Consider the following 26,352-nt stretch of genomic DNA (forward strand, 5'->3'; position numbering starts at 1 on the left):
CCACAAACCTAACAGGGATACTTCACGCATTGCGCAATGCGTGAAGTATCCCTGTTAGGTTTGTAGGCGCCAATGCGCGTTTAGCGCTAGCTGCTCGCCCGCCGCGCCGCGCCGCGCCGCAGCGTACCACGGCGCTTGAAGCAACTATTTCACACTAGAGGTATTGCACGGTATCATACGAAATTGAAAGAATATATAGAACTATATATAGATATACAATATAGAACTTGGGTAACATCGTGAAATTGAACGCTCACTCGGGAAACATACAATAATAACTAAGTTTTTACGAAACGAGGATAGATTCCATCAACGCCATGTCAGTTCTTTTTCAATTCAAGTATAGATAAGACGAGCTCCCACGTGTTTGAATAGTGATTTTTTCGTGAAATGATACGCTTACCCGGACCGCACTCGAAAATAGCATCCTACTATAAGTCGGAAAAGGTTTCTGTAACGCCATGATAACAACTCTACCTCGTAACACATTATTGGATTCATAATGAAAAACGAAATTTTTGAAACAAATTTAAGGTTGATACCTCAACTTTTTACTAAATGGCAGCCGATCAACGGTAGAAACCTGATTTTTGGGTTTTAGGGGTGTTTAACGATGGTTTTAACGGAAACGCAATGCCTTTTCGAATATTGCTTACAAACAAAAGTAGAAATTTCAAAAATTCATCAAAATAAAGGAAGGGGGGTAAAATGACAGTAAGTTCCCCGTAAAATACTATTTTTTCACTATTTAAGCGTGTGCGTTTGAAGAAATACATTCTTATACAAAGCTCTTTCTTTTCTGAAAAATCCTTTGCTTTTTCCATGAAGTTCAAAGCGCAACCAAGGATTTCAGGGATAAAGTGAAAGAAGTTCAATAAGTAGAGGTAAAAATGGAGTTTCAGAACTGTTTGCAAAATGATTTTGTTTTTATTTTATTGGGGCATCCTTGTTCCGTGAATTAACTTTTTCCATGGACAAACGGAAATTAATGTAAGTACAAGAAAAATTCGTTCTACAGGTCGTGATCTGCAGTTTCGAGGTTTAAAAATTTATAATAGAAGATGAGAGAGGGAGATATATCTTGACAGAATAATGTGCACTCTACCGAAGTCAGGTGCACTAAAAGTCATAAATAGGGTAATGCGGACTGCGGAGACGCTCACTTTAGGTCATGTCCGCATTTTTGAAAATACGTCAGTTTCGCGGGAGAGTCACCTGACTACATCAACTGAATGATTTGATTGGTTGAAAAAGCACTCATGGAGGACTGGAAGGACCAATGAAGGACCGAGAAAAATGGAGAGGGGAGCCCCGAGCCACCCTCAATCAAAACAGTTTGTAACGGCTTTTGAGAAGTTTTGCGATAAATTCATACAACTTTTATAACGAACGAATTGTTCTTGTTCAACCGAAATCGAGGCTAGTTTGTGTGTTGTTCTCTCCACAACTGTTCAATAATTCAAATTACGGTAAGTTCGCTTGCTTTAGCGCACTCGATTTCTTTAATCTCATTTCCAACTTTACTGTAAATTTTATCATATTATGCTTTGTTCCATCATGCTCTCAGCTCTCTGAAAATTGTAAATATCCGTTGTGGAAACCCATATGCTTCCTAATTTCGTTCATCTAAGCCTCAAATAACGATCCACTATGTACATGATTTAACCTCTGATCAGAGTCTTATTTTAACATAACTTACGCCGTTTGTTTGCATAGTAATTTGCACAGAAATTTTAAGGTTCACATGGGTCCTACTTGCCGATGGTGTACCTTTGAAGTACAGCGGCATTACCCTTCCACATTTCATCTCATCCAAGAGAGAATAGTGTGTTGAGATTGCTGTGCACAAACTTCCAAAAATTTCCGAGAATCTGAGTGAGAAGAATATAGCAACTAAATCTGTGCATGTCATGTATCAACACCATTTGCTCGCTTTATTTACAAAATTTTCAGGTATTAAAAGCACAATAAATCTGGTGTTTTGTCACACTTTGCGAGATCACAGAACACAAGTATGGACCAATAGAAACGACTAATGTTGGTAACCTGGTCATGGAACGTTTTCTTTGAAGCTTCATTCAAAGCTGAGGGATTTATTTCTTTTCAGTCAAAAATTGCACTCTTTCCTTCTTTTTCCAGATGATGGGTAACTACAGTATGAAAGCTTGGATTGAAAGCACCACTGACTGTAATCATACACCAAAAAACCTTCTACGGCGGCTGGATTCAGATTTAGACCCACGTTCTCCCACCATAGGAATTGCAAGAACTCCAATTTTTGTAAGTTCTTCATGTATCATAAAGATATTCGTGAGGTTGCAGCTCTGCAGGCTACAGTCTCTGCAAGGCATGTCGGAGGTGAAACTTCCAGACCAGGTATCTCGGTTTTCGATGTAGTAGACCTCCCGTCATAGGTACTTCTTTTTTTACATGGAAAACCACTCAACGTCAATTTTTGATAACTTCCACAACTTTTCTTCTCCTTGCAAAGAAAACTCTGTGAAAACTTCAAGGAATGAAATTGATTTGTTCTTTATCAAAAAAGTAAAATGGAAGCAGAGATTTTCAAACACCGCAAACGAGATATGTAGTCTGGTAGTTTCACTGTTGATGCACAATACTGTGAGACGTTTCCTTGACTCTCCGTAAATTACTAAACTGTGATAGTCTAAATATAACAGAGGGAAAAATAATTCCTCCAGAGATATGGCATCGTTCCATAACAGTCCCAAGTACTATTCCAGGCATTAGGGTGCCAAAAAAAATCGTACAAACTCAACAGTTAACATTTTGAAGAATGATGACCTCAAAGAGATAGTCCAAAATCACAGTAAGTATATCAATGAATACAAAATTTTTAACAAGGTCCAGCCAACTAAGTAACAGTTTCTCACACATTTTCTAGAGTGCTTGAGAGACAGGTGATGTGGCTGTCAGCAGGCTCGATTTCTTTGTCCACACCGAACTCTCCGCGACTGAGATTCTCACTAGCACTCTAAAAAATGTGTACAAAACCGTTAAGTCAGCTAAACCTTGTTTGAAAATTCATATTTATTGAACAGGGTGTCTGCAAGTTCAGAATTTCTGGAAAGCCCGGAAATGAGTAGTACTGATTTTGAAAGCGCGGTTTGGAAGTACTGAAAATGTGCGGAAATTCTGCTAAAGGGTCCGGAATTTTTCACTTTTGTCACAATTTGAGAGAGCAATTCTAATTTTTAAAATTTTTTGAATTTTGTCATAAATGGAGGTACTGAAAAAGTACTGAATTTTTCTGTTGCGGAGGTACTGAATTTCTCGGGAATGTACTGAAAAAGCACTCATTTTTGGACAGCTTGTTTTAGTAGATACCCTGTTGAATCGTAGCCAATGACAAACTTTCGTAAAACATCATTAGGTATACTTACCACGTCCAAAATACGTTTAAAAGTCAAGAAAATCAACGAAAATTGTGAATTGAAATTGACTCATAACTTTGCATTTACGTCTAGCAGCGCATTTTCAAAGATTTGATCTGCATTAACAACTGTTTCAGAAATTTCCCTTGTAACTGTTAAATCAATGTCTCTGTTATAGGTGGAAAATTTTGATGATTCTATGTCAACTCTTGCCAGCTCAGATTCACCCCTATCGATGGAATATGAAGATGCCAACTCTGCTAGCAAAAGTGACACAAGCATTTCATGTACTGACCCCTCCATGATAATCTCAGAATTGAATTTCTCAGAAGAAGAATCAGTTCCCAGTAGCAAAGCCCCTTTGCCAGAGGTCCGTATGCACCATTTTGTGATGTATCTTATTTAAGTAAAAAGGCTCTTAAGGCCGTCAAGAGGCTGTATTATGATAACCATAACTGGACGGTTTAAGTCGGCAATCACATAACTCGGTTTGCGACGTCGCAGACTTCCTGTTATACTGTATTTTTTAAACAGAAAACTACTCAACAACAATTCTCTAAAACTGCCGTGATTTTTTTTCTCGGTGCGAAGAAAATTCTGCAAAAACTTCAAGGAATGATATCAGTTTGTTCTCCTTTAAAAAAATAACATAGAGGCGGAGATTTTCAGACACCGTAAACGAGAAAAGTGATTGCCGACTTACACCGTCGAATTATTTTTATTATATCTGATTATTTTCTGATTATCTCCCTGGAATTGATGAGTGGATTTCAAAATGTAGGTGTGGATTTCAAAATGTAGGTGTGGATTTCAATTTATATTTTTGCAAAAGAAATAAGGATAAATTTACTTAGAGGTAAAAACGTCAAAAATTTGTTCTAATGTCAGAGAGTTTTGTGTCTTTCAGCTTTATCTTGACTATGCATCTACTAATTAACATTCATGAAATTAAGTAAGTGTTCTGCATTTTTTTTTTTTCTGCGTGAGTCATTCTGATCAGTTAGTTGCACTTCGTCCTAAATTATGTTTTGCTGGGTAAATCTTTTAAATTCATAAAAAATTTAAAAAAAATTTTAAAAAATCTTTTCATTTGACAATATCTAAATAGTTTTTATCGCTAAAATTAATGAGAAATTGTCTGTAGAAAAACTCGGTGCTCTATGACAGCTACTGCAATTTTGTATTTGGTGATTCCTTTCTTTTTAGTTTAATCAACCAGCAATATGCTCCCTGTATTTTAGTGATTTAACTAGAAGTTAAGGAGCCATTTCATGCCTCACCACAGATTTCTGATGTTGATTCCTGTGTTTGTCTGAGAGTGGTAACTCAGTTGAATTAGACCAGAAACTTTGTGTGTCGATAGATTTTATTCCTTACAACGTAATTAACTTGTTACTCAAAGATTACTAATTTTCATTTCATACTTTTGTAGTTTTCTCAAATGTTCCTTTATTGCTCTGTAGGAAAAAGAAATGGAAATAACTCCGCCAACACCCTCGACACCAGTGTCCGTGTACCTTGATGACAAAGATGTTGAAATTCCCAGTTCTGATTCGAAGGCTGAAGTAGTAACAACTCCTGAGCCCAAGCATGCTCCTAAATCTGTGTCTTTGACCCCAGTTTCCAGCAATCCAAACGATCCTCTGTTCGATGTGAGAAAGAAACTTTTCAACGCAACACGGATGGGCCGGAAAGTAAGTTGGACTACATTAATCCTCCTTCTGAAACATCCTCTAACACATGAAGCACAATTTGTTTCTTATGCACCTAATGCTCCTTTGATTGGGCTATACAACCATATTGTCGAACAGTGTTATCAAGGGAACATGATAATAAGTCAAGTCTTTTGTTTAAGATCATCAACAACTTAAATCCATCTTTTTTCATAATCTCAAGTGTGATCAGTAGAAGTAATGTACGCTCTTTCCATGTTCTACAATATTTATTGAATTTTCCTTATTTTGTCTTATTGAGTCCTCTTTCATTTTGCAGCCCTTGGAAAATGTTCAGAATACAGCATCACCGCAACAGATTCTGAGAGCAAAGCAGTGGCGTGACTTTCAAGAAGAGAGAGTCAAACGTGGCATCATGTTGGATGAGAACACTCCACCTCCCAAATTCGATGGCTGCGCATCAGCACCAGGAAAGTTAGCGACCCGGCGAAGGCCTCTTGCACTTGCAGATCCACCAACATCATTCCAATCTTAATCTCATCATTTACCAAGATTCTGCGATTATTTTTAGTCACTATTTTGATAGTCAAGTATGGGAGTCTCTAATTTCTATAATCATTCTCATTAAATAAGACCTTCAATGCCTCTCGGGTGCCATGAGCTGAGTAGTTCTGGCCAAATCTCTGAGCTGACTCCTAAAAGGAGACAAGATCCTTTGTCTTCATCTCAGCCTGGAAGCTAATTGTAAAAATTAGTCCCCTCCTAAAGGTGGCCAAGGAAATTGGTGCAAATTCTTTCTCTCTTCCTTATTGGTAGTTTGTCTTAATCTGTGAAAAACTTTAAAATTCAACCTTAAATGAGGCTATTCATTGTCATCAAAAATATGATCTTGCCATTATCAAACTTTCAATAGACATTTTAATTTTACTCATAGCAATTTAGCTCCGCTGAAACACCTAGTCGCAGTCTTTTACATTTTGAAAATAAGGAGATGTTACATTATTCCTACTCCCGAATTTAGCACTGACTGTAAGTGGGACTTCATAACTGATATTGATTCGATGCTCTGATATATCTGAATTTTATAACTACCCGATTTTTTTTTTTTTTTTTTTTTTTTCCAAAATGATAGGATACAACTGCGTGGTTTTGTTTTTGTTGTTCATTGTAGAAGAAACACCTTATGGTTACCTAAATACTGGGTTTTGTTACCGCTGCTCTTTTAAATTAACTTAGAATGTTCTTTACAGCTCTAAATTGAATCTAAAGCAAATTTAAAAATGCATGAAGACATCAAATATCTTTTGTTTAATACCAGTTCTGCTCACACTTAAATCTGTACAGCTGATGGCCAATTATAGCTGTTCATCTCTTTCGTTAACTATTGATAAAGAGTTTCTGACTGAGCTCTCAAAATTACCACAATGTAAAACATTGATGATTAATCACAAGAGTGCAATAACCATATCAAAGTGGTGTGAGGTTTTCAAAAGAACATTCGAGGTAGAATGCTGGACATTCTTTCATTGAAAATTCAATTTTTAACTGAAGAATTGAAAGCAGAATCAGAATTCCAGCCAAACGAGCTTCTGACTGAAATTTCACTTCAGGTAACTGCCAAGATTGACTTCATAATTCTTAAACTTTCTTGTCCATTGTAATGGGTAAACAATAATTGTATTTGACAGAAAGAAAACCCACCCTAATGTATTGATTTTACGGCTGGGATTCCTTTCAAAAATCATGCGAGCAATCAGCTCTAATTTTCCAGTAGAATCATCTGAGGCTACATTTTGAAAGATGAACTATGCCATTCTTTTGTTCTTAAAATTCAATCATGAACATGTTTAACCTCCCTAAGTACTATTTTTGTTCTAAATGTAGGTCGGAACTTTTTTATTCAGTATTTTTCAAACCAACATGCCTGACATCCGCATTTGTGTATCACCATTCATTTTGCAGTTGGCCATATTTTACATATTTATGACAATTAAAGAAGTTCAAAAGTATCTGCTCTGCTTAAGTCACATACTGAGAATGTAATATTGTAAATACTCTGGCAAAAGCCATCAATTGTTTGTAAATTAGTGACTTAAGAATTTTGTAAATGTTTTCCATAAATCATATCTTTTCCCCCTTTTTAAAAATGTTTATTGAATTCCAGTGGATTGAGGACATTCTTGTGATCAGTTGCAATTGGATTGCATTTTGCAAAAAGGAACCACTAGCATTGCAATGATGCTAAGATTGTGCAACTTCATCCTTTGCGATAAAATTGTGAAAATCGTGAAAAACTATGAAATTTAGATGGTAATTTTTGTCTTAAATTCACAGTTTTTAGCGAGTAGAATAGAAACTATTAATGGATAATCGGGTTTTTCCTCCAAGACAAAAGAAGTTGCACAATCTTAGCAACATTGCAATGCTAGTGGATCCTTTTTGCAAAATGCAATTCAATTAACACTCCTGTCTATAAAATTTATCTTCCTCTTCTAAGCACCCAGGATTCTGATTTGCTCACTCTCTGGATGATTACATTTTTCTCTCTACAATAATTCAGTAAATCTTCTTAAGCTTTTATTTTGTTGGAAGATGTGCTAAATATTTAAAGGCAACACAGGATTTTGTGATTATTTCAAGTTTTGGAGAATCATTTTTTGAAATTCTCTGAACAGCACTTTACTCATCAATTTAGTGAAATTGCTCCTTGCAAAAAGATCAGACTTGATAAATCAGCATAAAATTATGGAGTTTTGGAGACATGATTTTAAAACTGCACCTCAAAAATCAATCTTCACAAAAAAAGGAAAAGTACGCAATTGCGCTATCTTTAATTCTTCCTCTACTTGTAGAGATCTTATGGAATAACTTCTACAACTCTTATCTTTCTTTAATTTTGAAGTATTCTGCTCACTGAGAGTGAAGAATGTTATTGAAAATGAACTTTTCTGAATGTAGTCGTTTTTCCTCATTCAAATCTGTACCACTATTTTGTTTTTGAACCTGTGATCAAATTTTGTAATTTGTAACAATAAAACATAATGAATAATTCAATCTACATCACTCATACCTTCAAAAAACCCATAAAATAAAGTAAAGGGATTGGGGGCAAAGAAAGAAATGAATAATTGAAAAATTAATTTTGCATTTTTTTTTATTTTTAAGATTTTTTTAAATTTTATTTATTTAAAAAAGAACATTATAATACATAAAATAAGAATTTTAGTGAAATCACCCAAGGGTAAAATTTTACGATACAAAATACACAATTTTCAAAAGTTTCCTATCGTTCAATCCTGTTTTTATACAAAAGAAAAAGATATACATACATATAAGATATTTATTACATACATATTCAAATGATATTTATTAAGCTGAAATATATTTATGTATACATATGCATAACTTGAAGATTCACAAGTAACCAAAGAAAAAAAAATATTCCTGTACAAAACAATATCAACTGTACACCTCACAACTTCGAAAAAGAAAAATAAAGAAAAGAAAAGAAAAAACATGGGGAAAACTCAGTCAACAGTTCATTAGATAACGAAGAAAATAATAAACTGGAAATTAGCATCAGTTAAAATTTTCATGGTTAATGCACAATTCAACAGGAAATAAATAAAAAACTGATGATACAATTCAATAAGAACTACTCATTGATTCATTACAGCGTTTGTGAGTTACATAAAACTTAAACAACTAGTTCGACTGGAAAAAACCTAATATTTACAAAAGTGGAGGTTGTATGACAATGTAAATGAAAAAAAAAAAAATTATCAGAGGTCAAAATTTCGGAGGGAAATTTCAAAAAGTCATTCAACGCCATAAACATTTGAGTTGGATCAGAACATAAAAAATTAGAAGAAAAAAAATCCTTTAACATTTTCAACTGTGTAAGTTCTAAAATTTCTTGATAATTTCTACACGCTGACGTGCTCTCAACTCAGCATTTCAAACCCTAACAGTTCTTTAACCATAAAAAATTAACTGTTTGTAATGAAAGCAATAACAATAGTTAAATAGTGGCTATAATCAAATTAACAAAACAATTACAAACAGTCGTTGAACTAGAATTGAAAAATAATTACAAAATTGTAACAAATTCGAAATTAGTTAATATCTTTTGCCGTGAGAGAAAGCTATATTGACTATTTACACAAAGGATACAATTTATAATGAAAATTATTAACTGTTGAAGCTCACTTCTTAAGTGAAAGAATCATTAGTTCCTAGAAGAACCAATTCTCTGCTCTTCTAGAAAATGTTACTAATTCATTATTATCAAATGTTAAAATAGTAGCTCTAACATCGTAACTTTCTACAAAATGCACAGAATTGTTTTGTAATGCAATTAGATTGAACAAGTATAAATTTATTAGTTAAACAATTAATGCCTGATGAAACATCTATTCATCACAACTGAGTCCTCATACTTTCTATTTGAGAAGGTGCTGCAGCTTTCTTTCCAGGCAAATTACATAATTCAGGGCCCAGAAAAATTTAGAAACTCAAATTTGTTTTCTTTCTATTTCAGTCAAAAAGGGGGGAAGGAACAGGCAAACTAACTGAGATTTTAGGAATTTTAATTTTAAAATATTGTATGATGTACATGAGAACTGGACAAAGGTTTCAAAATAAACGCAGTTGGCTGCAAAATCGTTATTGATGAGCAAAATTTCAATAAAACGTAAGTTTCACTCAGTCAGAATTTTGAAGATTAGAGACCTAAGGGTGAGTCAGAATTTTAAAGATTAGAGACCTATGGATGACTCCTACAAAATAAAACACTGATGTGGTAGTGGTGGTTAAGTTTGAAAATGATAAACAATTTCAGGCTAACGCTGAGTTCTTTTCTACCGCTCAGACCCTGCTTAGCTCTCAAAGCAAAAAAAAAAAAAAAACACCAATGTTTCACTTGGGAAAATTCAGCTTATCATGATTAAACTTGGGGAGTGGGTGAAAAAACAGAGGCTGTCTGCTTCTAATATTTTCATACTTAGCCAGCACGACAACCTCAGAGTGAATTGTTCCGCTGGAGATAATACCACCAGATTGAGAGTCGAAGGTCGGTACCGAGTACTTATTTTAATAAATGAGAGAGAGAAAACTGAGAGGTAGCATAGTACAAATAGAATATAAGAAATTCATTTGCTACAAATCAATTTTGAACAAGGATGATTGGAGGACCACCAAGTTATGTCATGAGTTTCGAATACATACATGATACGGTTTTCAGACCTGTACCTGTCACTGAAATTGTTTCAAATTTATCGGTTGGGTTTCTCCGTTAAAGCATTTGCCACGTCCTCAAAAGAATAAAAAGTTCACAGGCTTGAAAAAAAAAATGCACTTTTAAAGTCTTGGCAGGATACGTAACAATTTGAAATGTTAACTACATTATTCTAGGGTGAAAAATACCACAGACTAATACAGCTGAATCCCAGCTGGTACAGAATGACTCGAACCTTGACTTGATTATCCACAATGGCCAGGCAGTGAAACAAGATTGATCAAATACAGCGGAACTTACTGGTTCGGGCAGCGATAAACCAAGGTAATTTATGGAAGTCTCCTAGGATCTAGGCAAAGGAGATATTGAAGGAGTGCAAAAATGTAACTTCTAAAAAAGCAATAGAAGATATACGATCTGTCAATGGGACAATGAAAATTGATTTACCACTTGAAAAATCACATGCATTCCTCTATTCAATGGCTATGGTCAAATTAGGTGACAATAGATAATTAACCTTTCATTTGAATATTTTCCACTGTACAGTTTCTCAGGTCTATGATGCTAGGCTAGCAGGATAACCCTTTGCGTTACATCTTAAATTACTTAAACTCAAAATCAAATAGATAGAGGGAAGCAGATGCATCATGTATCAGGTTCAGATTCGGTGATTGGAATAAGTCTTAAACTTGACAGAGGGGAAGGGGGCTTGCAAAAAAATTAATAATACATACAAACAAAAAGAATAATATAAGTCATATTGCTGAGGGATTTTTTTTTCAAATTTTGAAAAAAGTTTATATTGTCATAGAGCAAGGAGTCTGAATATTAGTCTGAAATAATTAAGTATGATAACAATTACATGAGAAAAAAAAAACGAAAAAAAACTTGAAGAGAGTAAAGTCAAATGAGCAAAACTAGTTTCAAAACATGGTTCAGTTCAGACAGAATTCAATTTCAAATAAGATAATAAAAGTCAGAGGTTACCCTACCTTCAAAAATAAAACATAAAAAAGGTTTCTGCTATTAAACCTGGATGTACTTTCCATGTTTCATCAGAGAGAGAGAAAGAGAAATGAATCTTAATTTTAAAAAAAATCGAAAAAAATCAAAGCTTAAGAAACTTAATCGCTTTTGACATGTTGCTGTCAAAAATGTTAGTGTCGGAATAAAAAAATACGTAATATTACAAAATTTTATACAAATTGTATCCAGCCAGTAAAATGAGATCAAAAAATGTACATGAAAGTGTTAATCCTCATCAGATAAGGGTTCGTATTGAGCAGATAAGAGTGGTGCTGGTTCCGGGGGGATGTCCGAGGAGCTCGAGGAAGGAGGTGCACCAGTTTTCACCACTGCGTTTGTCGCCGAAACAGGGACAGGGGGTGTTACTTGCGAATTGAGGTGAAGCGCTGAGTAAGGATAAGCGTAAGTAGCATTAGCCGTCGTTAAGAATGGCTGTGGAGGTGGGGGTGGATGGGGAGTTGTCGATGGTTGAGGACGTGGCGATGGATGCCGTTGGCTATCCGATTCGTCCATCATCATGTCACCGCCACCGCTGGGACTCCCATCCGATCGGGACTTGTTGTTGCTGTCTTCCTCCGATGTTCGCATAACTTCCACAATTCGATTTTTCACATAATCTAGAGGGGAAAGCGGTTGCTCAGTTGAGTAATATATTTGACCTGCTACCCTCACAACGTTCCTTTCTTCGTTCTTGTCGCGAGCATTTGCAGCGGCAGCTGCTTCAATTTCTTTTTGCTGCAACACTCGGCGTAGCTTCCAAGCTTGAGGTTCATATCCAGGATACACTTGCTGCAATGTAAAAATTAGAAAAAATTAGTCAAATAATAGTGGCAAACACTAATTACCAGTCGAACTTAAAATGTCCGTTGCACCTTTATATCAATTATATGTAAAGAGGCTTGGCATTGATTTCTTCATAGGTGCCGTAGTTTCTTGATAAATAACATTACCATCAAGCCACATTAAGTATTCAAAGCTTCTTTTTTTTCTAACTGGGAAATTTTTTGAAATTAATGTTTTGTAACTTCGGAATCCACAAAATACACTCACGTTTTTACAATTGAAATTAGAATAAACCATAGTCCAACCAAGAAAAGATTTTTTTTTTTTTTTAAAGAGTTTTATTTATTGTAACTTCCAATTAGAGGCAACATATACAATTATCATAAGTTAGAAATAATGTATGGTAAAGAAACGACTGGTTAGCTGCTTATTATCATAAAATTAAAGCAAGAAAAGAATAATGATATAAAAGAAAGATAACAACTACACTCACCTGAGGCGTAGGTGTTCTTGGCTGGGCAAAATCTTTGTTTATTATTGCATCAATGTGATCTCCTAAAGTGATTAGCCGTTGAGGTTCTTTGTCAGGACTAGCTGTTAGGGGAGGCTTCATCGGAGAAAGTTTCCCATTCTCTGTTTGCTGAGGCCCATCCCTGTGAACACTCTGGAAAAGAGCAAAAAATAAACTAATTAAAAACTTGATAGGATAGGAAATTTGTACATCTTCTCACTGCAGAAACTGAGTTTAAAAGAGATTCATGATAAAGAGAAGGATCCATCATCCCTTGGGTCATAAGAATGAACGCCACCTCACTAAATTTGGTCCAAAAATTCCTTAATCCATATTCCTAATAACTTGAACATTTTCAAACTCACTCAAAAGTAGGCGATTTAGACTGCATTAATGTGTTACTTGATCTTCAGAGGATCCAACCCATCAACATTTGAAAACGACAAAGAGTGAATAATTAAAACAACGGAGGAAAACTGCTCTACCGCTGCTCTTTGGACAGCATTCATGCTGAGAGCACTAACAACTATCCTTAATTAATCAAACATTAAACAATCCTTCTTAAATAATGTTGCAATAAACTGAATCGGAGAAAAAAACCATTTGTTCACTATTTGTTCCCCTTCTAGAAAGAGATTACCATATCTACATCTGAGCATCAGGAATGGAGAAGACAAGATAACACTACATATGCTGCTGGGTAGATTATTGAAGACCAGACGTCATTGGTCATAAAACATGGTTTCCCCTTCGACACGGTTTGAAGTAAACTTACCTGAAACAATCTATCACCAGCACGAGATCCTAAAGGCTGATTCCCATGACCTTGCGGACCAGAATCAGAAGTCTGGTTGATTTGGTGGGTGATGATCGCATCGATGAGACTAGCGGCTGTTAGAGTGGAAGACCTGCTTGTGCTCGTTTGACTAGTTGGAGTTGATGTTTCTCTGATAATGAAACAAAAATATTTAATATTAAGAGAGCAAGAAAACAAGGGCTGAACAGGAACCAAAAGTTAAATGATTTGATTTAACGAGAGCTTAAACCACTGTGGTCCAATTTTTTCCACCCAATTTCATGCGAAACGCAAATTAAAGGACTCAACTGCCTTCGGGTGGAGAAGGTTCATATGATATTCAGGTCGGAAAAAATTTTCAGGATATTCTCTGTCTCAACTCTCCAAAAAATATGTACGAATTGATTTTGAAATGGTTTTTATATTACATACTGTCCATCAGAGAAAAAAAACTGAAACTGAGATGTTGGTGTAACCATTCAGGAGAAAGCTTGTTAAAAGTATGATATGGAAAATATAAACCAAATTTTAAATCCAAAAGGAGAATTTGAGATGGTATAAGAGATAAAATTATAGAAAGTATATTCACTAAAACTGGAATGGGTAAAATTACCTGGATTCTGGTTGACTTCGACTAACAGTTTGTGGCGTGCCTTCACGCGAAAACGAATGAGGCGTTGAAACTTGTATGAGTCGTGCTTGTTCATTTTCGCTGGGAGACGACTGAGGCAAAGGCGTCATCCTCTGTTGATAACTCGGAATGTGCTGCATCCTCTGTGCCTCTAGTAACCGCGATTGGGGATTTGAGTGTTGCGATTGTTGTTGCTGTTGCTGCTGCGACTGCTGTTGCTGATGTTGTTGTTGTTGCTGCTGCTGTTGTTGTTGCTGATGTTGCTGTTGTTGTTGTTGTTGCTGATGTTGCTGAGACTGCTGCTGCTGTCTCATGATATGCTCGTGCGCGAGTTGATTGTCACGCATCTGTTTTGCCCGCGATAGCTGCTGCTCCCTTTCCCTTTCCCGCTGGTGCCGCAACATGTCGCGCTCCCGTTCTGCCCTCTCCTGTACTTCTTGCTGTTGGCGTTGCTGCATCTCTCTTTGTTGAGCCAGATGGATTTCTCTTTCCCTATGTTGATGTGCTGCTATTTGCTGTTGCACCGATGGATGTTGGGAAATTTGATGATTTTCACGGATAAACCTATCTTGTTCACGGCTGGGAAACCTGGAAAAAAATAAATAAATAAGAAGTAATACGACAAAAGCTAACAAATTTATCATTTCCTATTCTCTTTGCACTAACTTTTTCAGTATCATTTTTTCACTGTTTGATACAATTTAAAGAAGTGTCACTAAAAGTGCCCCCCCCCCCCCAAAAAAAAAAAAATTATTAAATAGGATGGTCAAGAAAAGTTTGGTTATCATATTTCAACAGACTGATGAAATTCGGGCCTGCACGAAGTCAAAATATCACAAATATCTTGTCCTACTGACTGTAAGAGTTACTTTCATAGATTGACGTCAATATTCAACCTGATGACTGGTGCAAATTGGAATGTTAAGCAATTTTTGTGGCAGACTCCTTCAGAAAACTGCATTGCAAATTGACTGACAAGGCTTTTCCTGTTCTCAGTCCTAAGAGACCAGATTGGCCTGTAGGAGCCGTAATAAGCGGAAAACATCAAACCAAATATTGATATTAAATTAGTTCAAGAGCAAAATTCAAAATACCTTTCTTGAGCACTATCTCGGTTGAACCTGTCACCAAGGCCTTCGAAGCGTTTGTCATCTTTGTGTGGATGAGGGTCCGGGATCGGCACTGGGAGACTGGGCTGACGACTGGCCACGTCAACGAGCGAGCTGAAAGCTTCATGTCCGGGTGGGTAGTGATGCGGAGAGGGCGGTTTGCTAGTGTTATGCCTCTGAATAACACCTGAAAAGTTATAAGTCTTCCATCAGTTGCAAATTCACTTCATAGATAATTTTCAATAAAAAATTTTGAGGTCAAGAGTACACCACAGCCTTTTCAAGGCTTCCTTGAGATACAAGGAATCATCTTGTGCCTAATGAAATTCCAAGCAACTTTCGCTAGTGCACCATTTCTGACCACAGATGCTCAGTATGATAAATTTGTGTTTGTATTTTAAGGAAAGAATCCTTTCATATAACAAGCTGGAAGGACAAAATTCTGCCGAACTCCCCCCCCCCCCCCCCCAATTTGGGCTGCCCAGAAAATGAATGGAATAATTGTTTGGGCGACTTTCAGACTTTATCGGGTCAGTTGCTATTTTTGCACTGTGTGCACGGTACGCTGTTTAACATCTTCTGCAAGCAGTGACAAATGTCATCCCATGGAGGATAATCATTAAATCTCGGCTGGCCAAAGATAAACAGTGCTTAAGTAGGCGGACAGATAGAAGTAAATGTCAACTATTACGGGATAATTTCTATTCCAAGGCATTGGATATAATAAGACAACAACCCACCTTGTCTTGTAGGCTGATAATAGACTTTATCAGGAGTGGACGGAGGACGACGGGTGGTGTTGGGCGCAGCAGAGGTGTGCATCTGTTGCGATGTGATATAATCATTCATGATTATTTGACGCTGTTCAGCCGTGTAAGCTGCCGCAGGAGGCCTTGGAGGGTAGAAGCCTCCAACAGGGGCTGAGGAACTGTTGCTGTTGCGGGAATTGGCTCCTTTATTACTATTTTGTACATAGAAATCTGCACCGTAAACGCTGCTTCCCCTCTGATGAACTGGAGTTCCTGTGAAAAAGAAACCCGGAAACAAATTACTGATTAGATTAATAAAACCAGGGAAAACATAAATAAATAAATTCAAAATTACCAACTGTAAACACAAATCAACAGAGGAAGCAAAATTTGACAAAATATTGATTAGCCTTAAATTTGCACCAAAATTGAATAAATTATCGTTCGATTGGTTCTCTGTACATTTAGATAAAACTTTGATAGGTTAACGTTAAGTTTATTCCCAACAACAATTTCTGCTCTGGCTTTATAGACATGTAGTGCATTAAATCTCATAGGGCTGGTGAGGATGTTTCTTTTTTATTTTATTGTAAGCTTCCAATACAGGAAATATATACAATTTCCTTAAATTATAAGTAATGTATGTAGAAGTAACAACAGATTGATTACTTAATATCATAAGAGTTAAGAAAGAAAGTGGTAAAATAATTGACTAGCTACAGTTGGTCAATTAAATAATTTTAAATATATGGTGAAGATATGAGCTCCAACTTTCGACAGTTTTCTAAGGTAAGTGCTGTAGCATAAATTACCATAACTATGCATAATTTTTTGACAACCCACAATTTAATCTAGTTTAGGGAGTGCAGGTAGCTGATTTCTAACTTAGTGCTCAACAAGATATTCACATGGAGAACATAACAGATTCCTGACCATTGGAACTTTCATAGATACCTTAAAAGTTTCGTACTTTTTTTGAATTTTGAAGGCCTACAGATACTCTACCAAGTTTGAGCTCTCCGTATAGTTCTAGATCAAGGGACTACCAATGCATTCCTACACTGTCAAAAGGGTATTATGACTCACCTTGCGTGATAGAGCCTGGAGGCGATTCCTTGACCTGGGGTGGTGTCATCTGCCTGAGTAGATTTCCTGGGTCGTAATGAGACTCTTGTGACGTTGGATACATAGACGAGGGTGCCGAGACAGGAGTCCCATGCATGATAGAGCCACCTAATTTGTTGCTCAGAGGAGGCGGCCCTGGCGTTCCTTCCCTTGATGGCCCTGTGCTAGGTGACAACTTTGGAGACAGTTTTGAGTTCGGTAATTGTGGGGAGCCCAGCTACAAAAAACATTCAATAAACATGAAATTAATTGAACAACCGAACAAAATAGAGTTAGACATCAATTATACAGCTAAATAAAGCAGACAGGCAGCCTGAATAATAATAAATCCCAAGATTTGTATGACAAACGAACGCCCGATAGAAATCATGGCTGTGTCAGTTTTACTGGCCCTGAATTCGCCCTCTACCCTTCATTTTTAGGTGTCAAAGCTTTACGATCAAATATACTTCACAGATGATGCCCCGATGAGTTGCAACATAGTTTGCGACTTGACTTAAGTGAGGGCATGATATCCTCACTTCACACTTTCTACTGAATTTTAGGTTATACATCATAATTCTTAATGACACTGCCTTGACTCTCATTAACATTTGATAAAATTGGCTCACTTTGGAGTACTTAACAACACATGAACTTACACACACTCGGTGCTGCTGAAAGAGAGGGAGAGTAAAAGTTGCACCCTCTCCTCCTCTAATTCTCTCAAAATGAGAAACTGCAAAGGGAAGTTTTAACAGATTTCTGGACTAACCCCCTCAACTTTGAACTTAGGGGCTTTAATTTCATTTGTAAATTTGTAAATTGTAAATCTCCACTGTTGAACCTTGTGCGCTGTTCATGTTGATAAATAAGACAGGAAAATAACAGAGAAAATTTTAAAATAACTTTGCCACTAAAACTTTCATTTCTGATGACATACCAAGAGTGAATGGACAAAAACCTGTGGTACTCGATTGTAAAAATCTTGTAGCCAGTGTCTAAAGCAATTTTCAGGTTTACTGAGCTATTAAATGATATTTAAAACACTCTTTTCTTTGAAAGGTAATGGGCTAATTTAACCTTTATTGACATGAGGGGTGCTGGCTCATAGATGTTGCACATTTGATGATAATTAGGCATTGAAGTTTAGTCTAAAGAAAATTCTAACTTTGGTACGAACCTTGTTTGGTACTTTGATGTGAGATGTCCTGACAGTGAGCAGAGGCTGTGAGTGAGGTGTCATCACTAGGTGAGGAGTGGGTGTGTTCGTAACGAAAATGGAGGGAGATTTCGAAATTCGACCAGCCTCAACAACCTACAGCAATATTTCAGAACATTTTAACATACATATTTAACATTTTAAAAGGTTTTAAAATTTTTTAGCAAGTTATCAAGACAGGCAGAGATAAAAACAGCTTTGTGCATTGCACAGGAATAAAACGACACCTAGATTAACCACCCAAAAAAAAGTAAAGATAAAACTTCAATTTTCAATTTTTTCTACTTTCCATGACTACAATTTTTACAGAAATAATTTTAGGGGATGGCATCATGAGTGGAACAAATGGCAATGATAGATATTTTTTTATGACTAGCACTCTAGATATAAATGAAGACAAGGGATGGCGAAACTTTGAAAATTTACTGAAAAGTAGAATGGTAAAGTTGATTTGCTTCAGTCTCATGAGAGTTTTCAAATTAAATTCTGAAGCTGTCTACAGACTGCACTGATACCTAATAATGTGCTTTTTCCCCAAGATTTTCTGACTGTCATACTAGAGACGCAGCCTGTATATTGCCCTCGATTTTTCTCTCCAGGACATTTCAAACTCAACTTAAAGTTCAAAACTTGCAAAGTTTGTGAAAACTTACGTGAGGGTTGTAATAGCCTTCCGGTGCATGGGGAGTCGTGCGATAAACTGTCAGAGGAGGGTGCGATGCTGTGACTTTATCAGCATTGCTAGATGGAGGAGCACTTGATGTAAATTCATTACTACTAACACTACGAGGTTTCTTGATGCTTAGATCTAAAGTCATCGGTTCTGGCTCTCTATTTTCACGCAGAGCCTGCTGCACCTGTAACAAAGAATTAAACATTGTAACACACTAGCAGGACTCTAACATGCTAAATCTCTTGTTAAGGGCTCAAGGCATTACTCGTTATTTTTGACAAGGAATCAGCTCACTTTCTAAAATAAAATGAGTAAAATGAACAAAAAAGAAGAAAAAGAAAATAGATGAAAATTTTCTTTTCATTTATTTACATGTCAGTTGTGACAAAAGATACATACCTGAACAACAACTAATCCTTCTTTGGGAAGATCTTGCGGAGCAACATGCTGCTGTGCATGCTGTGAGCTCACAACGGACAATGTCGCAAGATTGCTGTTTTCTTCTCGCGGTTTGAGTTCTCGCACTGCAAACCCGTGGTCCATTTTCAAAATTGAGGAGATAGTTGGAGGAATAGATTGCTGAAATAAAAAAAGAAAAACCAAAATAAAAAAATTGAGTTGTGGATACAGCTTGTCTCACAAGCATTTGTCACAGCTTCTCAGTATCTCTCAGCAAACAGTTTTCTTTTAATTTTAAATGGGTTTGAATTAAGAAATACAGTTTTTAACACTTTTGATTATATTAGAGGACACTTGACTGAAGGAATTAGGTTTACATTACTGATACTAAAGCGGATAATTATTAATCTGGGATCTTGGGTGGGTATTTCTTTTTATCTCTCTGATCAATAAGATCCTATTGGTATAAATTGTGAGCTAGGTTGGATTAGGGTAATTTCATTTAGATTAATTCAGACATATTGACAAAGGAAAATTGAACAATTGGAATATAAACTAACATAAACGGTCATCGATTATTTGAGATTGTGTGAAGTGCACTTTAAAGCTCTGGGGATAATAATAATGCACACTAAAGGTTATTGTTTCTTCCGTATCTAACTTGGATTGGGGTTGATATACCTATCTTTCCAAAACATTGAGGTACGTTGAATTTCTTTGTGAAGTTCAGTTGAATCTTAATTAAATTTTGATCAACTAGCTAAAAAAGTTGCAGGAAGAAATTCTTGCTGCATTATTTCAGATTTTTCAAGACATGGATGGGCAAGAAAACATAATATTTCAGCCTACAAATCAATGAGAAGAAAATAAATTAAGAGAATACAGCAGAGAAAAGTGTTCCCGTGATCAAAAGAGTAGGAAAATATAAATGAAAAAGGTTAAAGAATACTAATCATTACAATTTTAGAGTAAAAAAAAAAACTACCGAATTGGTGCAAGTGTGAGTTGTCAGTTTGAAAGAGTCAGTGATTTCTAAAATATTCTTAGCAAGAGGAAGAGAATAAAATAGAAAGGAGCGATTCGAGAAAAGATTTTCAGAACATGAACATGATATGAGTTGGTTGGTAAAATATTTGTCATCATGTAAGTATGATTCAAGATTACAAAAAGATAAAACCAAGAGAGATATCAGCAAACAAAGAAAAAATAGAAACATGCAACATGAAGAACAGAGGAAAATGTTTTGGAAAAAAATTGAGATGGACGATTTAGAATTCAAAACTAATAGTATTTAAGCTTGATTCGGATTTTATGTTACTGAATGAGGGAAATTGTTGATTGTTTAGATGAAAAAATATGACACACATGGAAGATAAAGAGAAAAATAGAAAGGCAAATCGTCAGGGGCTGCGATAGATGAAAAATTGTAAAAACATAAAAATCCTTTTACCTGGCCAGCAGGCAAAGGAGGTTGCGATCCACTGCCACCCAATTGATTTTTCATGAGCTGCATTTCGATCACATTCGATAGGAGGTCTTTCACGGTTAGGGGAGACGTCGACGCTGGCTTGTCCCCGCCGTTACCACTTGTTTCTCCTACCCCTTCATCTGCCGTCTCCTAGAGCAGAGTAATCATCACTCACTACTACCACCATTAACAACAGACACTGCGAATTTGATGCTTCGCAAATTTCGAACCGTTACGAGTCCATTTGAGAGGATTAAATAATGACAGAACAGTCTAAGAAGTTCACCTTGTGTGACCATTCACAGATAAGGGACTTAAGGATGGGAGCAAAGTTTTTAGTGGGGCAGTTTTTTAAAGTTGAATGAAAACATCAGAATTTGCGTTTGCAACAGGGAACACTCCGTTGTTTCTAAATCTTCGACTCATTAGAAACATACAACTGGTAACATAACTATGCACCAAGCTAAACTTGTGTTTAAAGTTTAACCCATCTGCAAATTGAGCTGTTTAGCAAGAATAAAAATATTCTGTTACAGCTGAAAATTGAAATAATTTGGAGAATTAGAAGCACGAAAAATAAAAGAGGCCCATTTCTCCAAAAAAATCTGAATCGAATCTTTAGAACAAACAATATGAAACCCCCTCCCAATTTTAATCAACAAATTTACGAACACACACAAAACAACAAATAGACTGACAACTGAATTGCACCAAAAAATTAAAATAACAATACACAAATAATGCCAGATCACTTCTGCTTCTGCTGGATGGAAAAAAAAGACTGAAGTGCAGAGGGCATAAAAATAATAACTATCTTGGCATGCTGATCTTATACTTAATCATGCCTTCAGTCAGTAACAGTTAGAGACCCATTACATATGTAACATGAATATCAATATGTAATAAGGAAAAGACCAAAAAATACCAATCCCCTAGTACACCAGTTAAGATTCTGCAAAATTGAGGACAGCTCAAAAAGAATATGGTAGATCACATTGGATAAATAGTCTTTCTTTTTAGAAGATAAATACCAATGTCTCTTTTAAAATTCATGCTTGAAAAATAAATGCATAGCTCACAACAAGAATTCTAAAAAAATTTGAACTAATAAGCTCACAAGAAGAATAATTCTTTCATTTAGAGTTCATTACACGATAAAATCACCTTGGAACTTGAAGATTGGTACTATTGAAACTGTTGGAAATCATTAAAAGACGACAACCACGATTGCAATTGCTCCGAGAGAAAGATTTAAGATTTGCAACTAGTACATTAACTCACTTTAAAAAGATGAAAAGAAAAAAACATCGAACATCAGTGATAGAGGTAAAGAAAGAAAAACATTTACTCCAACAGTAAAATGAACCACAATATCCTTTTAAGATAATATGTGATAAATGTGGACAATATTCTGATGATAAAATCAAAGAGGGGAGGCTGCTTTTAGAGTGCTCATTGCACTGTTTGAGCTACATTTTTTACTCAAGAAGCAAACTAAAAATTCTGAGAGATGATAGGATGAACTAGAAAGAAACTCACCGTGGCTGAGCTATCATAGTCTTCCTTATTCAGAGGTCGGTTGGTCAGTGTTGATTCTGACTCTTGGGTTGCAGCAGCTTGATTCAATGATGTTGGTGCGGTGGTGGCAGGAGAATTAGACAAGCGATCTTCTAACGGCAATTTGTCACTGGAAGTTAGGGTTGAGCTCTCTGGCGCAGAGGATTCCACCGATGGAACTTTGTCTTCGGACACAGAAAGTCTCTGGGGTGATGAGGCGCTGGCAGTATCGCTGTCCAACAACCCAGGGTTGATTTCATAATCACAAGTAGATGTACTTGATCCTGACTCTTCTTCGTCGGTTAAAGCTGGTTTCCTTTCGCGGCCAAAAGCATCGTGCGAGTCATGTGTCTGGAAAAAAGAGATAGATGTTTAGTTATCAACATCATCATTAGTAGGCAAGTTTATATTATGTTTTCTCTTGTGGGAAGGAGGAATATAACAGCTGTTGGAATTCAATTGCAGTTAGAAAGCGTGATTGTATAGAGTGTTACATCAATTTTCGGAAACCTGGTATTACTAATTCTTGATGAGACTCAATTCAAAGTAGACTTTGAAAAAATGTTGACCTCAGGTCCTTAAAATTTCAGCGCCACAACATAAGTTAATACCTTGTAGGAGCCAGGATACTCGATAACATTTTATAACATGGAAATCAGATTTCTCAAAATCGCAAAAATGTTGCTTTTTACATTCAACAGAAGCTTCAATCATTGATTTTGGAAATATGGAATAGGACTTACTTTGTTGTACTCTTGTAGAATAAGATCAAGTCCTAGTTTCTTCCGATAGTTAAAGTAAAAATTCTTGCACTGATGCTGGGTTTTTGAGTGACCCACTATTTTGCACACTTCCGACCATCGAGTTCCATGTTCCCTCATTCCCGTTTTAAGCAGCTCTGTTTCTTCGTCAGTCCACCTTAATACATTGTTGGCTTCATCTCCATTACTGTAGGGTGATAATCGCCGAGCTATCCGAGTAAAACATGCCGAGCAACATTTTGTTACGTTTGGGGGAATTTCTGAAAAATATAAAAGCTCTCAGTGAAAATTTGTCACAGGAAAGACTATTTATTGAAAAAAAAGGAGTGGAAAAACAGTTCATAACACAGATTTTTTTCTCAGCACACCACATCCGGTTTTAAAGGCACTTAGAATGGTTGGTATGAATATGACACCAAGCTGCATTCAACAACCCTTTTTTGTTAATTTTTCATGTGCTTTCAAGATTAATCAATGATCATAATTGGGTGCCATAATGATTGGACTCGCATCAGAAGACTTAACTTTGGGTCCAAGAAAAACAGCTCTTTTAGATTAAAAAGTCAAACAGAAATTACTCGTTAGAAGAGTTGTGGAGGTAACTCAAAATTTTCGAAGTAGAAATTCTATTACTTGTTCCCTTCAAATTTAAAACAGCACTTGCAAAATATTATTTTTGACAGGTTTTATCTGAGAGTGCGGTATTCAAAGGTAAAATTTACTGATGAAGTTTGAAAGTTCTCTCCCTCTCTCCCCTAGATACTTTTAGGAGAAACAAAAATATTTTTGGGAAAAACTTATTTTAGACATTTCCGACAGCCAGAGACCATTCAATAACTTGCTTCGGATACAATTCTTGGTTCAAAATCACATTGACGAAACTTACGAAATTCTGCTATAATTGGATCCTTAATGTTTTTTGGTAGTTCATTCCACTTGCCGGCCAAAGATCTGAGCCTTTTGACCCTGTTGCCCTTGTTTGGGCACGAAGGCAGCGGACATGGAGGATTCCTAGACCTAACAGCTTTACAGTGACATTGATTGCACACACGCGCCCCTGCCAGCACATCTTCTTCCCTGAGTCCGTATTGCGAAGCTTGAGATTTCAGCAGAGCTCTCGATCCGACGCCTTCCGTTTTACAAATTGCACAAGGGTAAACGCCACCTTTTTCGTTTGCTGAAACAGAAACCATGAACACCATTGTCAGTCAATTATAGACATTTCAAATGGGTAAACAACAGTTTTTAAAATTATGAAGCAGACCTATGAAAATTTGAGGAGATTCTTTGAAAGGTGGCCGTGCATTTCCAGAATGTGTTGATGATATTTTTTTTCTGTCTCTTCTTGACGACACTTCAGACACACTTTAAAAATTCGGATTTAATGGCTGATTGCTTATGGAGGATTTGGTAAGGGCATTAGTGCACTGCATTCAGAGCAGGGAACAACGGCTCTTTGATGGCCTTTGGCCGATAAAAACCATGGAGTACATAGAGTCGTAATGCAAGTGGGAGAGCTGGCGCCACTTTTACGCATTTTCCAGGTCCCAAATACCGAGATTCCTATGCGGCGCCGGGTCCCTTTTTCGATACATAATCGATTGTTAGCGATACACGGGGACCCGGCCATATTCCACACCGCCATTTTGGATCGAATATGTATCGAAAAAGTGACCCCGCACACCGGGCTCGGAACTCGTCGAGCAGAACATGGCGCCAGCTCTCCCACTTACATTACGACTCCATGTACTCAATGATAAAAACACATTGTGTATCGCAGATTGTGACGTTTTGAAGACGTTGTTTGAGGTTCTTACGAAATATTCTATATTCTATAATCGACAAGAGAATAACGAAGAAAAATTCCGAGAGGTGACGTTCATCAGTTATCATTTGACAGACTAAAATGTACCTAGCAATCTGCGACGTGACGAATGACGTCACTTCCTTCCAAACTTGTCGACTAAAATCATTTCAAAGTCTCAGTTGATATATTTTTGCAGGAATGAGCGTAATCGCTTTGAAATTGTCTCGGTATATCTTACACACTGCAAAAAAGAACACATTGGATGTAGAGTCCAGACTCTTGAAAACTTTGAGAAGAAAAAATACTCTTGATTCAATCGGATTTTTGCTTGAATCAAAACGAAATCCGCTTAGATTAAGAGGCTCGGTTCTTGATTTCAGCTAGATTTTGATTGAATCAAGAGTACTTTTGCTCGTCGATGTTTTCAAGAGTCTGGGCTCTACATCCAATGCGTTTTTTTTTCCAGTGCAGGGAACGTGCAAAAAACAAAAACAAATGTCGAGAAATAATGTCCATTAGTTATCCGTCAATAAGGTGTAATAACGAGAAAACTGCAACGTCGCAAATCGGAAAACGTGTACACCGATTTTCACCGCTGGAACACCTGAAATTACGGTTACGAGCCACCGCGCCCGCGTCTACGCCGGCAAAAAAGCCAAGAGCAGCGGGAAAAATTCGGGGAAAAGAGAGAGAGCAGAGCAATTAGCGGTAATTGCGGGATTCAGGGGCGAATTGGAACGACAAAATTAATGTAATTAGAGGTATAATTGATGCATGACTAATCCGTATTTACAAATAGAAGCGACGCTGGGCGGGAGGGGGGGTGGGCTTCGCGTCGAGTACGTGTTAGGGGCCGACGGCTGCGAGGAGGGGTTGGCGAAGTTTGCAAAACGCTGATCCTCCTCTTTCTCGCAAAGGCGCATCAGCGTTAATTTTTCCTGCGTTGCCGGATTTTCGGAATCGGGAAATTTTAGGTGAATTTAAAGATTCGCCGGAACAGCACTGGAAAAAAAAACACATTGGATTTAGAGTCCAGACTCTTGAAAACATTGACAAGAAAAATACTCTTGATTCAATCAGATTTTTGCTTGAATCAAAAGGAAATCCGCTCAAATTAAGAGGCTTGGTTCTTGATTTAGGCTTAAATCCGATTGAATCAAGGGTATTTTTTCTTGTCGATGTTTCCAAGAGTCTGGACTCTAGATCCAATGTGTTCTTTTTCCAGTGAGGTCTATGATACCAAAAAGCTCAGAATCGACGTTTGGAGGTCTCTGCTTAAAGAGGTGATCTGTAAATATTTTAGAGGAGGAAACATATAAAAATGTCAAAGCCGGAGTTATGCGATTTGCAGTGTAAAAAACGGAGAGTTGAGAGAGGGTTACAGCTGGAGGACCGATCTTTTGAACAAGCGCAGACGAAATCAACAAATAGCGTCAAGACGCGAAAAAAAAA

General features: G+C 36.7%; 2 protein-coding genes across 11 annotated transcripts in view; one reads left to right on the top strand and one right to left on the bottom strand.

Moving 5' to 3' along the window:
* The first annotated feature begins 1,310 nt into the window (after window positions 1-1,310).
* LOC109034396 (uncharacterized) lies at window positions 1,311-8,122 on the top strand. Its single transcript, XM_019047519.2, has 5 exons — window positions 1,311-1,469; window positions 2,140-2,280; window positions 3,574-3,765; window positions 4,859-5,089; window positions 5,388-8,122. The coding sequence occupies exons 2-5, from the start codon at window positions 2,140-2,142 to the stop codon at window positions 5,601-5,603; spliced, it is 780 nt and encodes a 259-aa protein (XP_018903064.1). The 5' UTR covers window positions 1,311-1,469; the 3' UTR covers window positions 5,604-8,122.
* An 82-nt stretch (window positions 8,123-8,204) lies between these two features.
* Smr (nuclear receptor corepressor smrter) overlaps window positions 8,205-26,352 on the bottom strand; it is a 150,623-nt gene continuing 132,475 nt past the window's right edge. For 7 of the 10 annotated variants that reach the window (XM_019047449.2, XM_019047454.2, XM_072299414.1 and 4 more), the window contains 14 exons: window positions 23,980-24,270; window positions 23,076-23,353; window positions 22,315-22,683; window positions 20,758-20,925; window positions 19,308-19,487; window positions 18,889-19,092; window positions 18,197-18,331; window positions 16,996-17,251; window positions 15,901-16,182; window positions 15,146-15,347; window positions 14,034-14,639; window positions 13,400-13,571; window positions 12,607-12,777; window positions 8,205-12,119 (listed from right to left, as the gene is read on the bottom strand). In XM_019047449.2, the coding sequence (XP_018902994.2) occupies window positions 11,556-12,119; window positions 12,607-12,777; window positions 13,400-13,571; window positions 14,034-14,639; window positions 15,146-15,347; window positions 15,901-16,182; window positions 16,996-17,251; window positions 18,197-18,331; window positions 18,889-19,092; window positions 19,308-19,487; window positions 20,758-20,925; window positions 22,315-22,683; window positions 23,076-23,353; window positions 23,980-24,270 (3,878 nt within the window). In that variant the 3' untranslated portion in view covers window positions 8,205-11,555. The remainder of the gene's footprint in view (window positions 12,120-12,606; window positions 12,778-13,399; window positions 13,572-14,033; window positions 14,640-15,145; window positions 15,348-15,900; window positions 16,183-16,995; window positions 17,252-18,196; window positions 18,332-18,888; window positions 19,093-19,307; window positions 19,488-20,757; window positions 20,926-22,314; window positions 22,684-23,075; window positions 23,354-23,979; window positions 24,271-26,352) is intronic. The other 3 variants (XR_011899704.1, XM_019047451.2, XM_019047455.2) reach the window with 3 other exon arrangements.

Source organism: Bemisia tabaci, chromosome 4 (genome assembly GCF_918797505.1).
Source record: "Bemisia tabaci chromosome 4, PGI_BMITA_v3".
In the NCBI taxonomy this organism is placed as follows: Eukaryota; Metazoa; Arthropoda; class Insecta; order Hemiptera; family Aleyrodidae; genus Bemisia; species Bemisia tabaci.

Bases quoted from the DNA above. Each gene is read 5' to 3' on its own strand.
- LOC109034396 (XM_019047519.2), top strand. From the start codon at position 2,140: ATGATGGGTAACTACAGTATGAAAGCTTGGATTGAAAGCACCACTGAC. The intron at 2,281-3,573 runs GTAAGTTCTTCA...TCTCTGTTATAG, and splicing joins TTGCAAGAACTCCAATTTTT to GTGGAAAATTTTGATGATTC. The intron at 3,766-4,858 runs GTCCGTATGCAC...ATTGCTCTGTAG, and splicing joins GCAAAGCCCCTTTGCCAGAG to GAAAAAGAAATGGAAATAAC.